The sequence below is a fragment of the Aulonocara sp. 'chitande type north' Nkhata Bay genome, linkage group LG15 (genome assembly GCF_057382095.1).
Source record: "Aulonocara sp. 'chitande type north' Nkhata Bay isolate Kocher_YH1m ecotype deep benthic linkage group LG15, A_spYH_male_GT1.1, whole genome shotgun sequence".
NCBI classification, from domain to species: domain Eukaryota; kingdom Metazoa; phylum Chordata; class Actinopteri; order Cichliformes; family Cichlidae; genus Aulonocara; species Aulonocara sp. 'chitande type north' Nkhata Bay.
Window position 1 is genome coordinate 42,063,639 of NC_141358.1, and position 14,029 is coordinate 42,077,667.

A 14,029-nucleotide genomic window follows, 5' to 3' on the forward strand; every position below is an offset into this window, starting at 1 on the left:
TAGTTTTCCTTCTGACACCTCTTATATGGTAAATGGCCTGTATTTATATAGCGCTTTACTAGTCCCTGATGACCCCAAGGCGCTTTACATATCCAGTCATCCTTCACACGCACAGCCACACACTGGTGATGGCAGCTACATTGTAGCCACAGCCACCCTGGGGCGCACTGACAGAGGCGAGGCTGCCGGACACTGGTGCCACCGGGCCCTCTGACCACCACCAGTAGGCAACGGGGGAAGTGATCTTGCCCAAGGACACAACGACCGAGACTGTCCAAGCCGGGGCTCGAACCGGCAACCTTCCGATTACAAGGCGAACTCCCAACTCTTGAGCCACGATCGCCCTGCTCTTACTCCATTTTAGATCTATGCTGTGACTAACAAGAAAAGACAAGTAGGGTTATAAACATGTCTGATGGATGAAGAATGACATATTTAAATCCCACTGCTTTGTTTTTATAGATCTGTTTCAACGTTTTCTCTCAGTAATATTAGTTGAAGGCCAACATGTGGCACACGAGGCAGCTGTGCCCATGACCACAGATCAACACTGCAGTCGATTATGGAGACGCAGTGATTATAGCTGTGGACGCATGTTTAAGGATGTCATTTACACACACGCAGTGTTGGTTCGGTTAAATGTAAAACTGCAAACTCTGGTTTAGCTGAACTTAGCATCCCAACATCAGACGCTGTTAGAGTTAAAGCACAGCAGGTAATAAAGAGTAACATGAAATGTGGCAAATGTCTTTTATTGAACCAGGTCCTCTCGAGCATTTTGTGGTTTCTTACATAATTGTTTGGCGTGAAGCCTCCCTGCACTCCGGTGTCATCATGGAAGTGCCAGAAAGCAGCATCAAACCAGTTTTCCTAATATTTTTACATGATTAGCTCAACGTTTGGAAAATGTGCTCCTTTGTTTTCTTGTTGTGATCTGATTGATGGCTACTCGTGTTAGTTAACCGTTTGCACAGCGGCAGGAGATTTCTATTTAACGTTTGTTCACCTTTGTACATGAATATGAGGTCGATCTGTCCTCTTAATGTCAGACAAGCACATTTTCCAAATGTCTGAGCTGTTCAAAGTGCACGATGCCACTAACAAATGAAGAATCAAAGTTTTGCCTTCAAAATAAAATTCATGACAGATTTGTGCATTTAGCCTTTTAAAGAGTCTCAGTTCTTCATTCATAAAATGATCTTACAGGTAATTATGCAAAACAAAAGATGACGTGAATATACAATGTGGGACTGATTCGCTGTCCCTTAAAACACGTTTGAAAAACCAAATACAAAATGCATTCATTTCTTTTTTGTAGATTCTTGTAAGTTCTCAAAGCATGAGGAGAAAAATTGTGCTTCTACAGTAAAAACGTTGCATGCTATAAATGAAATTAAGGCTTAAAAATATAACTGAGAAGCTCGGTTTGTTACACGTTTTTGTGTTTTTGCCGTACCAAAAATAAACCTGTCACGCTTGCATCAGGTAAAAGTAACTGATGGTCTTCGCAAGTATTAAATATGAATGTAAAGGTTCATGCAGGCAAGGCTCATGCCTTCATATTTACACTGTTCAATGCAACTGTTGAAAGCACAGAAACCAGCATCAGCTGTGAAAACCTGTTTCTGACGATCTGTGGGCCACTGACTCACATCTGAAATGCAAATGTTTGTGTACAGATTTGATGTGAGGCCCACATGGTTACATATGTGTGCATTAAAGGAGAAAATGAGCATTGGTTACATATAACGCACGCGTGTGCGGGACTACAGAACTGATGCTTTCATCCAATCTAAGCTCGAGAAGAGCAGACAGGAAGACCTGAGGCTGTCACTGCTGCCAAAGACGCATTCACAAAGCGCAGAGTTAAAGGTCTGAATACCTTTAAAGACGAGAATCGAGTTCTTGATTTCCAACAAATCTAAAAAAAAACAACTCTTACGTGTTTTTATTTCATCACAACTTATTAAAAACATTTATTCTTTGAAAAAGCTTTATTTACTGTAATGGCTGGATTTCACTCTGGTAGCGTGACACAGACTGACAGTTAATGTGGACAATTTTGGGGATCACAGGAAGGAAAACATATCTTGCATCAATGTGATGAAATAAATTGGTGAAAGGATGGCCGTGTTGTCTTTTAATTCAGGTGCTACCTTACGTTCACGTTTGAAGATTAGACCACGTTTTGCACGTCCCGCTTTGTTTCACTGTTCTGCTGCAGTGAGGGAGTCTGTGTCATGTGACAAACTGTCCACGCACTTGCACAGAACAGATGTGCAATCAGGTCTTCTGAATTTAATGCAGGAGTTCCTGTTTTATTGCTTTGAGGATCAGGGGGCGTCTGCCTTGGATCTCCCGTCGCAGGACGTATTCACTAAACAGGGAGGAATCCACTCCGCCGCCACACGACCCTGTGATAAAGAAACCTTTCTGCTGTAGCCGTTCCAGCACCTGCAGTCAGACACAAACCAAATAACAGCAACAAAGAATGAGGCATAACGAGAAGATCCAGAGCAAAACATTTAGACGTGATCTCTGTCTCGCTGGAGTCAGGAATACTGAAGGAAGGTGGGACTTGTTCAGCATTTGATGGCGTTTCCACCCGGTTGTTCGCTACAAGTGAAGTGCATGCATTAAAAACACTCATTTTCACCATCATGCATACCAATAACTTTATCACACCTTTACCAAATACTCCCTGGTATCAATACTTACGCACCAGAGCACATAATAACCACCCCAATACACAAAGGCATTTAAACAGTTTAGAAATAGACTCTGAAATTGAAGCCTCTGCAGTAAAGTATGGTTTAAGAGGCAGTGTAAGCTGCCTTCAACTCATCTGACCTGATTTCCTTGGGCAGCTCGTTAGATATTGTAGATATAGTCAGTATTTAATCAAAGCATCAAGTCTCTATGTGGAAAAGTAGGTAAAAGGGGATAAATAGCCCACTGGGTTACAGATGCTTGCTGCCACAGAAAGACACATTCCTGTGGAAGAAACCTGCAGGCTGGGGCGAAGTTCAGCTATTAATTAGTGCTTCAACCCTAATTATGATAATCACAGTAACTTACTGTAGATATCAGAACACACTAGTAGTGTTAACAGTACAGCTCTACAGGGGTTTGAATAATATCTAATAAACTCAGTTCGTGTAAATGGGGAGTCTTCTTCACACACTAAGGCTAATATGGCGCTCCACAGGGCTGTGTGCTGGAGCCACTGTGCTTTACACAATGGTAAATCCAGAATCCAATCTTTCCTGTGGTACCAACTCCCAGTTTGGATTTACTCTCTATGCGTTTATAACCAACACTGCATTTAATTATTAGCTGTTTTTAAACTCTGGCTCTCTTCAGTACAGTTTCTGGAGATGGCTGCCCCTCCCTGAGCCTGGTTGTTCCACAGAAGTTCATCCTGCCAGTGTCACCAAGCGCTTGCTCATACGGGGTCATCTGATTGTTAGGGTTTTTGCTCTATTATTGTTAGGCCTTTACCAGACCACGTGAAGTACCTCAATCCAACTGTTTTCAGGTCAGTCATGATGGCTAACTTTACTTTATAAACCTCCCGTAAACACTTAATGTCTGAGCTCTGTTTTTGTTCTTTCCCCTGACTTATTATGAAATGGTCAAATCATTGCATTTTCATTAGAAAGAGTGTTTGACACAAACCAGATGTTTTTGTGTTCAGTAAGTATGACAACAAAGGAAAGCAAGCAGCGAATCTGTGTCTTTCTGATTTACGGTTATTCTCTGCACTTCTGTTGTGTTTGCGTTTAAATGTGTTGCTAACAACATGTGAGCCTCAGGACCCAGGGTCACTCTCCATCTCAAGAAACCCATCAGCCTATCTGGCCTGAAACACAAACACTTCAGAAGTAGTCCATTAGTTCCCCTCTCTGAGCGTTTCCTCCTGAGGTGAACGCGGTGACATTATCTCAGTTTGCCCTCTGGAGGCTTCTGCTCTCTGTGCTGCTGGTCTGTCTTACTGAGATCTCCCCCGGGAGACAAAGGCAGACCTTCAGGTGATGAAATGTGTCACCCGCCTCAACACAGCGCTGTTACAAACCGACTGTCAGCATTCAGAGTATGCTAACATCACATAAAAACACATCAGGCTTTGATGGATGGTGGAAGGGTGGCATCTGCCAAAGACGGAGCTGACAGATAACAGGCGACGGCACATTTTAGAGTCCCAGATATCATCTTGACTCCTTTAGTTAAGCTGCAGCTTGAGACGGTGCATTGAACACAGCTATCACAGCGGCGGCTGTTTAGCTTGACTCTCTCACACTGGGTGTCTGGACGGTGAACTTCTAAATTCCAGGTCCCGTGTAACACGTCCATCTTTATGAAGGATGGACAGAAGCAACAGTCCAGACGCTGTGGTGTATAAACAACCTATGACAGGATGAATATAAGCTTTCATGTTGATTACGTCAAATTATGACCTTCCATCCGACATTGCAGCAGAAATCAAGGCTCATCAGAGCAGGCGATGTTTTTCAGTCTCCCATTGTCTAAAGTAGGTGAGCTGTACCACCAGTTTCCTGTTTTTAGCTGACAGCAGCAGCTGTGGGCTCTTGCTGCTGTAGCCCATCCGCTTCGAGGTCTGACATGTTGTGCATTCAGAAACACTCTCCTGCACACTTTGGTTGTAACAAGCTGTTATTCGAGTCCCTGTTTTCTTCCTGTCAGCTGTGGTCTGGTATTAACGAGGCATTTTGACTCAAAAACTGGATATTTTTGACTTTTCCAACCATTCCATGTAAGATGAGCAGTTTCTGGAACACTCTGAGCTGCCCGTCTGCCACCAACAACCACGATACTCTGTGAACTTCTGCAGGCTGTCCTGACTGTGTCTACATACTTAAATGCTTTGAGTTGCTCACTCCAGCATCTGACATGTTGAGAGAATATAAACCAGTGTGGCTCAGAGGATGTTATGTACCTGAACTGAGGTGAGGTGGCAGTAGCCGTTGAGCGGGAAGCGGAGCACGTGTGTGGGGTCCTGGTTCCAGCTGGCGTTCATAGAACTGTAGATGATATCAGTCACCTCAGGGAAAATCTCCTCCATCAGCGCCCGGGATGCACTCACACTGATCCTCTCACCGAGCTCCGGCGTCACGCGGACCACGACGCACTCGCAGTCTCGAGAAACGTCCCGGCGCTCCTGCTCAGCCCTCCAGCGCTCCAGCTCGGTCTTTAGAGGTGCCAGCTGGAAGAAAGTAGCCTCTTCGTAGAGCAGGGAGTACTCCTGCAAACACACACACAGCAGAAACAAGAAAACACTCTCAGAAGCATAAGTGCAGACTTACACAGGCCAAAAGAACACGCACAATGCACACAAATACACACACATGCAGATGAGTACACAACACCCACCAAAAAATGCAGAAAACTCCACGTTTTCTTGCAAAAAACAAAGTTTAAAAAATGCATTAACACATATAAACGCTCGTTCAGTACTTTAGTACTAAAGGTGTACTAAAGCCTTGGTAGCAGCTGCTCTGCTGCTAACACACTAACCGAAGGAAGACTCTCGTTTTCATTTATTCTATAAACAAATCACATACAAAACCTTCTGATTCATTTGAAAGCTGCTACAAGCCAATGAAGAAGTTTGCACACGCTGGCTGCAGGCAGTTTCTGTTTGGGCTGTCATAATTGTGATGAAGAATTAATGAAGAGAATGAATGTGTCTTTGGCACGGACTTGCTGCCTGTTTCTCGCCTGAAGTCTCACAATGTTGATAACAGGTAATTTCCCTGATGCAAACATTAAGCCACTGCTACTATAAATCCTTCCATGCATTAATCAGTTTTGAGATCTGGGGTCATTTTGCTGCCATAACATGTTGCCTTCCTAGAGTAATGGAACAAATACTCATTTATTTTACTGCAGTTTATCTATTGGTCATTTTTATGATGTTTGAGAGAATATGACAGAAAATACAGAAAAGGGCAACAGAGTCACTCAAAGAAGTCTCAGTACTGTAAGCGACAGGCTCGTGTGAGACTCTGACAGGGGTTCAAGTCTTTCTTTTGACATTTGTTTCCCTGCTTTAGGTCACGCAGCAGCAGCGGTGAACTGTGGAAGTACCTGATCAGGCACTCACTTTGAAGTCATCAGGCAGGAGGAGCTTGGAGGTTCGCAGGAAGTTGAGTATGTAGCGGAACATGTCCCCGTCCCGATCGATGAAGTAGTGCTGCTTTAGACTGTCCAACACGATGGGCTCTGTGCCGTCGAACAGACGCCCGATTCTGCCCAAAGAGAAGGAAACAGGTTTCTACACTCAGCTGTGGCTAAATTTAAATGTACATGTTGCAGCTAAATCATTTCCTAGCTCACTGAAGGGTAAATGCTAAGTTAATTTTAAAAAGTAGGTTCAAAGATGATCACGTTTATTGTAACAGTGTACAGTGATCGAGATTATGAGGCTTTTTTAATCAAATCTTCGCTGTTTGATGAGTTGAGATATCTGCATTTTCCTTAATGTGTGGACAGCAGGCCACCTTTTCCCCATGAAGCAGGAAGTAGATCACCGCTGCCTGTTAAACTATTCACAGATTTAAACTTTCTGAACAAATAACTGAAAAGCAAACTCTTTCTATATTTTGCAGAGAAGCCATTAAAACCAACTCAATATACTAAAATTCTGTTTCCTGAATCATAGGAAAAATATCCATTTGTATTGAAATGTGATAATTAAGGTAGCAGATATTCAAAATAATCAGTAATGTTGAACTAATTTGTTGATTAAGAGCTTTTGATATTGAGGTGTTGAGGTGGATTACAGCCTTAGCTTTACTCATACGTCCACCAGCCATCCTGTGTATTTTAATGGGGGGAATGTACTTTAAAAGCTTGGATGTGTGCCTCACCTTGACTCGGGGTACCTGGTGAGTGTGGGCAGGCTGCTGGTGTACATGTGTCCTCCTACATCAATGTGAACTGGTGCGTTGGTTTTGGTGAGCTGAGCTGGTGCTGGGATTCCCGTGGTACACGGGGGAGACATCGGAGACCAAGAAGCCAGCTTCTGACTCGACATGCTGCTGCAGCTGCCGCTGCTACGTCTGTCCTGGGACACAAATACACGCTGCAGTGATGGTGGTGCCAGTATATGAAAAAAAGACCAAACATAGCCATGAATATCTCCACATCCATGGACATAGGTTATCTTTACAGTTAATACATTGGAACATATTTATCACCAAGTCATGGAACTGCTATGTGTCTGTTTAAACAACAATTTAGCAACAATTTAGCAACAAGGCAGCAACAAGGCAGCCTGCTATCAGTTTGGATCAAGTTTTCGTTTACGTGCAATCTGTGATAAATCAAAATGATTGAGGAGAGGCAGGAAATATAGCAAAGAGGGGAGATTTGTCCCCTTCAGCACACTCATTTTCATCGCCGCCCACGAGTTATGTATTAACTTGCGACCGCTTGCAGAGCAAATGTAACTGATTGCAACATGTTGGCAATCTGTGTTTATAAATTATGCAGCAATTATTTGCAAACCTCTCTCTGCCACCGAGCTGGACAGGCTGGAGACAACAAGGCGAACTGCACAACCACCTCTGCAACCCAAAGTGCAGCACCCTCAACCTTTATGTGAACAGCTGGTTGCTGCAGGTTAAACTAGAGAAATCTCTGCGTGTTGTCATGAAGTCATGCTCCATAATAAATGCATCTATCTGCAGCTCCTGAAAGATGTTTTGCGCTTGAAGCCAAACTGGGTCTCGTCGATGTTTGTATAAAAACCTGCAAGCAGGCTGGCAAACCTGACCTGAACAGTTTTACAGAGGAGCTGGTTGCTTAGAACAGTTCCTGCCAGGCAGACTCGGGACTGTCAGGTAAAGCCAGGAGCCTGACAGGAAGCTAAGAAGCACAAGGACATCCTGTCAGGCTCACAGATACGGCTCGGTCAGAGCTATTCCTGACTGCCTTGTAGGCTACGTTATAGTGCCAGGTGTCTGGCACGAAACAAATCATTAAGCTCTGAAAGAAACAATTGGCAGCCTGGTAGGAGGCCAGTGGCTGACAGGCTGGGAACACACGTCCTCTGGGCTTTCACTCTGCTCTTCTAGACTGATCCGCCGTTTCCTTTCATTCTGTTCCAACGGCTCCTTTCAAACCTGTTCTGCTCCAAACGATGGTGTTCATGTCAGTTCAACTACACTGAACACTAAATGTGAATGGTCTGCAGTGAGGATATGCCCTGAACATTTGCTGTTACTGGCTACATAAGCTGTAGCACTGTGCCAGTTTATATGTTATGATAATATGGAGCAATTCTACAATAAGGGCTACAGATGAATATGTAAGGGATTAACTTGCTAAGTAATCAACGACCGGCACTGCTAAAGAAAACAGCAGTGTAAGAGTGTAAGCAGCGGTTTAAGCAGAGATAAGCAGACCTTCCTCTTCCTGCCAGTGCTTCCAGCTCTCTGAAGAGGACACTGAGGTGTTTCCAAGCCAGACAGTAGACAAACTCTTCTCTGGCTTGTTCTGGGGCTTTCCCAGGGTCTCCTTACAGAAGAGCATACAGGAACCACCTCATCTAGACGGCATCCAAGAGGCATCTTAGATAAATCCCCAAAACACCTCAGCTGGTAGTTTTTAATGTGGAGGACGAGTCTCTCTACTCCGAGCTCCTCCTGAATGACTCGGTGCCGTTAAAGGATTTCTGCTGTGACCTTTCACATTCCTGCCTCGTCTCCCTTGACCTTAATTTTATAACCTCAGAGAGCGCAAACAGTTCAACTGTCTAATTCATAATTTTAACATTTTGCTTAATTCTTTGCTTGTATGTACATATGACATATGATCAAATTACATATGAATAAATATCAGAGTAAGCACCATGAAGGGCAAACAAACAGCTGAGACACCGGCCTCACACGATGTATAGCAGGTACAGATTATCACATCTATATAATCCATGTGTGCGTGTGTGTGCGTGTGTGTGCGCGTGTGTGTGCGTGTGTGTGCGTGTGCGTGTTGTGACTGCCCAACAAGCAGTCTGTACCCTGCAGCTATGGCACTAATGCATGGTGGATAAATTCATCAGCAGGTATAGTTACCCTTGGCAACAGAGGGACACTCCCAAAGACAAATCACTGCTTCTCCTCACATGATTGGGCCACATGGACAACACAGTTTCCTACAGGGTGAGATTCTGTAATTCTGCATTATGTTTACGTCAGAGCAACTTAAGTAACAAAAATATAAAAATGTACAATCAGATCATTTTTTATCCACTTACTACTGATTTAAAAACAAACAAATGCATGTACATCTGGGGGAACTGAACTGAAGAAGCTTTTTGGGTGAGAGGAGAAACGTCTTCAAGCAACTTAAACGAGTCCAGACGCTTTTCTTTCCAAGCTCCTTAGACTACGATGATCTGCATGACTGAGAACCTTCATAGACAAATGCATGTACATATTTCTGTGCAGCCCTTAGTGATAAACATTTGTGACTACAAAGTAATGATTTTCCCTCGTACCAAGCACTAGAGCTGATGTTGTGCAAATGGTTTTATATGTTTGTAATTCAGAATAAAGGGTGCACAAACTCTGGTACAGGACTTTAAGCTAAATTCTACTTTCATTATTTCACTGAAAAACTGAGCACGTGTAATGTTTTGGTATCCAATTACAACCTAGATCTAAAGAACTGAACGCTTAATTAGGCTTCCAGGTTAGTGTTTGTAGGTCTTTATGTGCATCGATTTTCACACTGTGGCACCACTGAAGTAAACTACATGATTACAGATGTTTTATGTCATGTTCAAGATTATACGACGTGAAAATAACACAAAAGTGATGAATTGCTTTGTAAATGAAGGGTGCAATGGTTCGGCAACTGTATTTTGTTTTTATTTATTTCTCTGTATTTATTAGGCTGATCTGATCCCAGATGTCCCTGTAACAGGAAGTTCACCCTGATACTGATGTACTTCTTAAAGGCATCACGTTGTATTTGCCCGAGAAGAGAAATAAAGTCAGAGTGCTTACTAAGGTAGCCAACTCGAATAGGTATGCTTTTCCTGAGCGTCTGTTTATTTTAATTTTACTTTAAGCCCCTAATAAAGCAGTTCAAATAAAGTTTTTCATAGATTACAGCCCACCTTAAACACCTACTAGTTTAATATTTTATTGCGCTCTTAACTAACTCTCCTCCTAAAGATGGGCGTCACATCGGTACGGGACTGACTGGCTGTCGGGTTTAACACGGGAGGCTTGAAGCTCCAACAGATGAAAACGGACCAACATGTTCCGGGTTACCTCTGTGGGCACAGGGGACCGGGCGCCGGACTGTGCGAGACGGGACTCCGTGGCTGTGGCAGGCACCGACTCTCTCTCATTCGGCTCCGCGGGCGACTCGGCGCGCGTCCCGGGGCGCACACAGCGCTTCTTGGCAGAGGGAGCTCCCGGGTCGTCCTCGTTGCTCTCCCTCCTCGCTGCTGCTGCTGCTGCTGCTGATGTAGGCGATGTGTTCGACGTCTCTGCTTCTGTGCTTTGCTGCTGATTCAGATCCGCAGCGTCGCTGACCCTGCGCAGGTACGGGATCACGAGCTGGAGGTGGGACTGCGCGTGACCATTGACCGTTTCCGAGGCAACGTAAAGCGTCGTCGAGGGCTTGAAGCCCGCGGCCCCCACGATGCTGTTGAGGGTTGCTATGGAGACGGCACCGATGCAGTGGTTGGTGTAGGTTTTCGAGAGCTTGGCAGCGCGCGACAACATCTGCATTCTCGTGCCCAACAGGTTCTTCCCGATGGCTTTGTTCTCGTACCACGTCACGTCGCTCGCGCAGCAGTGGTCCCGGGGCCGCTGGAAGAACGCCCTGCACAGCGGGTTCCGTTTGGACACGTACCGGACGAAGCTGGCGTACGGGCACTGCTCCGTGCCCGTCTCGTACATGCGCGGCAGCGTGTCCTCGTCTGCGTCCGGGCGCTTCTTGGTCCAGGCGGCGGAGCGGGACTTGTGATAGGGTCCGAGAGCTTTAAAATACACAAACTTTCTTCCGTCCTCGTCCACGGCCAGGCCGAACGAGTCCTCCTCCAGCTCCCGCTGGTTCTCTCTTCCCCTGGTGCAGAAATACATGCAGGTCTCAAACCAGACTTTGTTCAGAAGCCCAAACGGGGTGTCGGTGTTGAACACAGAGGACTCGTACAGTTTCCGCAGGTCCGAGCGCGTGATGGCTTGTTTCTGCACCACCGGACCGGCACCCTGCTCCTCCAGCCTCCGTATGACCGCGGCCAGGGTCAGGTTGGCGCTGCGCAGCTCTGGGTCCTTGGTGAGGTCCAAGGTGCGGCAGTAGGGCGGCTCGTTCAAGTACCGATTGAGAGAGCTCCGGATGCTGATGAGGGAGGACTTGCTGTACAGTTGTCCACTTTTGGAGCGCGCCTCGGCGTAAAAGGAGCGCAGCACAGCGCAGAGCGCATCCTTGTCCAGAGTTTCAAAGTCTGGACTTTGGGCTTTCTCGCTGAGGTACTCCCTGAAGATCCTCACGGCGTACCTGGTGGCCAGGCGGGTGTTCTCGCTCAGCTTGTTTCGCTCTGACCGCTGAAGTTCTCCCTCCGGGTGAGACTCGCGCCCGGAGGGGATGCTGCTGCCGAGTGGGTCCGCCTCCCCCTCCTCCCTTCGGTCCATACTCCGCATAACGACCGCTTGTGTCTGCGCGGCGGAACCGCTGGAGTCCAGCACTGTGCTCCCTGACTCCCACTCCACTCCATCTCTGTCGGACTCCTCGTCCTCCTCCTCCCCGGTGATCTGGACCTCCTGAATCTCATCTTCATCTTCCTCCTCCTCCTCCTCCTCATCCCTGCTCCTCTCGGGGCAGCTCATCTGCTCCTGCTCCGTGTCTCCGCTGCCAGGCATTCTCGCCATATTGCGGTCTGTGAAGCAGTCCTCCGGCAGCGCGCATGCGCTATATTGGACCGCAGCGCTGAAAGCCTTTTGTGTTTAAGTGACCTTCAGCCGTGCACGCGTTTTTTAAGGTACGGGGAGCGAGCGCAGCGGGAGGGTAAATTTGGAGGCGCGCTCCCTGCCAGAAAGGCTGCAGTATTGGACTGAATATTGGACCAGCAGCACGAGCACTGATGAGGAAAATGGCAAGACTGCAGTAGTGCCACCGCCAGTATCCAAATATCTTTTTACTTTAGAAGCAGTTTGATACTTAACCGGAAAATTAACGGAAGGCAGCCAAGAATGAAAGAAAAGCAACAATAAATATCACGCAGCTTGTTTTAGTTACGTACACGCGTGGATAGCTTAGGTGCTCGTGTGTTTGCTGCACCAGTCACAGAGTCCAGTTGGTGCCTTATAAAAAGAAAGTAAGGTCGTGATACAAGCACGTGAAACAAGCAAAAATGCACATGATGTAGTCCAGTGGAGTTAACACGGTTAAAAAGAAACCCAGAACTGCAGCTCAGTGAAAATTCAATATCATTTGTGTATTTTTATTGTTGCAATGTAGAGAACATCCAGGTATATCTGTGACATGAAAGGTCAGAGGCTCTTTCTTGCTTTGGACCACCAATGCACGCAACATTAAGGCAGGAAGGGGCGATGCACGCAGATGGGTGTCAAAATATTCAATCAGAGGTAATCACAATTTAGAAAACGTGGCACATGACTCACGTGGGGAAAGTGGACATCAGCAGTAGTTGGAAAAGCCCATGTTGTTTATGTTTTGTATTTTAGGGAACTTGCACCCCTAAAGTTTATCATTTCAACTACAGAAGCCTTGCATTGTAATATAATGGGGTTGCCTAAGCTTATCATTTCAACTGCTGAAAAATAAAATTACTGTTACTGTGATTGTAATAAAGTGGCATCAACACAAGGGATAGGAAGCAGTACAGACAGGAGAACGGAGCAGCAAATTTATCAACAACAATACAGAGACCCATCTTTAAGCCACAGAAACTGTAGAACTGAGCTAATAAATCAAACTGATCTGAGCATTTCTTGAATATGTGCACTGGGATTTTTGTGCTTTTTGCATGAACAACATTGGTAATTGTTGAGGGACATTCGGATCTAAAAGAGAAGCACCTGGACCTTTGGGCCTTTCATTCATATCATTATGTTCAGTGGTTGCAAACTGTATGGATTACAGGCTGTGTTGCTGCTACTGTTAAAGTCATGTTCATATTTTAAAACGATGTTGATCGAACACAGACTGAAAGAAAAATCCTGTTTGTGAAACCTCAAGGTGAGCTTAGAAACTCTGGACATATGCTTCAGAAACTGAGGGACGCTGCGTGCTCAGTGTGGTAGTGACGTGACAAACGTGTATAAAATTGACTAAATAAACATGTATTCAAAATGACTTGAAAATATTGAGGCCATAAACTCATCAGGAAAGTGTTTATTGAGGTCACAAATGAAGTGAGCAGTAGGATCATTTTCTCATACTTTTATACAATTTGACTCTTTTGTTGGGTGAAGGCATGTCATGGTTGTGGCTGTGTGCAGCGCTCACGGAGGCAGGATTGAACTCAAAACACAGCTTTATTGCTGGACAGAAAAACCATACAAACTAAACCGGAAACTATAACATATTGCACAGAGAAACACACGGCCATGAATGCGGGAGAACACGACACAGAACTGAGGGAGACGCAGACATAAATACACAGAGGGTTAACGAGGGAAGTGGGAGCACACGGGGAACACAGCTGACACAGATAATCATAACAAGACACGGCAGGAGTAACGCAACACTGACGGGAGACTGTCAAAGTAAAACAGGAAGTACACAGAGGTTCAGACAGGAGGAGAGAGAGAGAGCACAAACATAATGGGCTGGGGAACACATGGAATAAAACTCAAGGAGAGACGAGGGCTCACAGATACACAGAGGGTAATCAAATAAGGAGCAGCTTAACAGAACCCAGGAACCACGGCATAAATAAAGAACAAAATACAAAACACACGAAAACTAAGAATACTGGGCCAACGTGGCGCAGGACCATGACAAGGCAACCCCATTATATTACAATGCA

The 14,029-nt window shown here is 45.4% G+C and overlaps 1 protein-coding gene across 3 annotated transcripts; it reads right to left on the bottom strand.

Annotated features, from left to right (window-relative positions):
• Positions 1–754: 754 nt before the first annotated feature.
• On the bottom strand, positions 755–11,906 carry LOC147313743 (uncharacterized). Of its 3 annotated transcripts, none has more exons than XM_086263543.1 (5): positions 10,302–11,906; positions 6,891–7,087; positions 6,125–6,269; positions 4,958–5,263; positions 755–2,454 (listed from the first exon to the last, which is right to left on the bottom strand). In XM_086263543.1, exons 1-5 carry the CDS (start codon positions 11,904–11,906, stop codon positions 2,299–2,301), a joined length of 2,409 nt encoding a protein of 802 aa, XP_086119669.1. In that variant the 3' UTR covers positions 755–2,298. The 3 variants fall into 3 exon arrangements, with proteins under 3 accessions (XP_086119669.1, XP_086119670.1, XP_086119671.1); XM_086263544.1 differs by having other exon boundaries at positions 6,891–7,105; positions 10,302–11,896; XM_086263545.1 differs by lacking the exon at positions 755–2,454 and having other exon boundaries at positions 5,159–5,263; positions 6,109–6,269; positions 6,891–7,105; positions 10,302–11,896.
• Between the last annotated feature and the right edge of the window lie 2,123 nt (positions 11,907–14,029).

Coding starts and splice junctions, on each gene's coding strand:
- LOC147313743 (XM_086263543.1), bottom strand. CDS start 11,906: ATGGCGAGAATGCCTGGCAGCGGAGACACGGAGCAGGAGCAGATGAGC. Junction 7,088..10,301: donor GGTCCCCTGTGCCCACAGAG/GTAACCCGGAAC, acceptor TTTGTGTCCCAG/GACAGACGTAGCAGCGGCAG. Junction 5,264..6,124: donor TCCTGCCTGATGACTTCAAA/GTGAGTGCCTGA, acceptor GTGTGTTTGCAG/GAGTACTCCCTGCTCTACGA.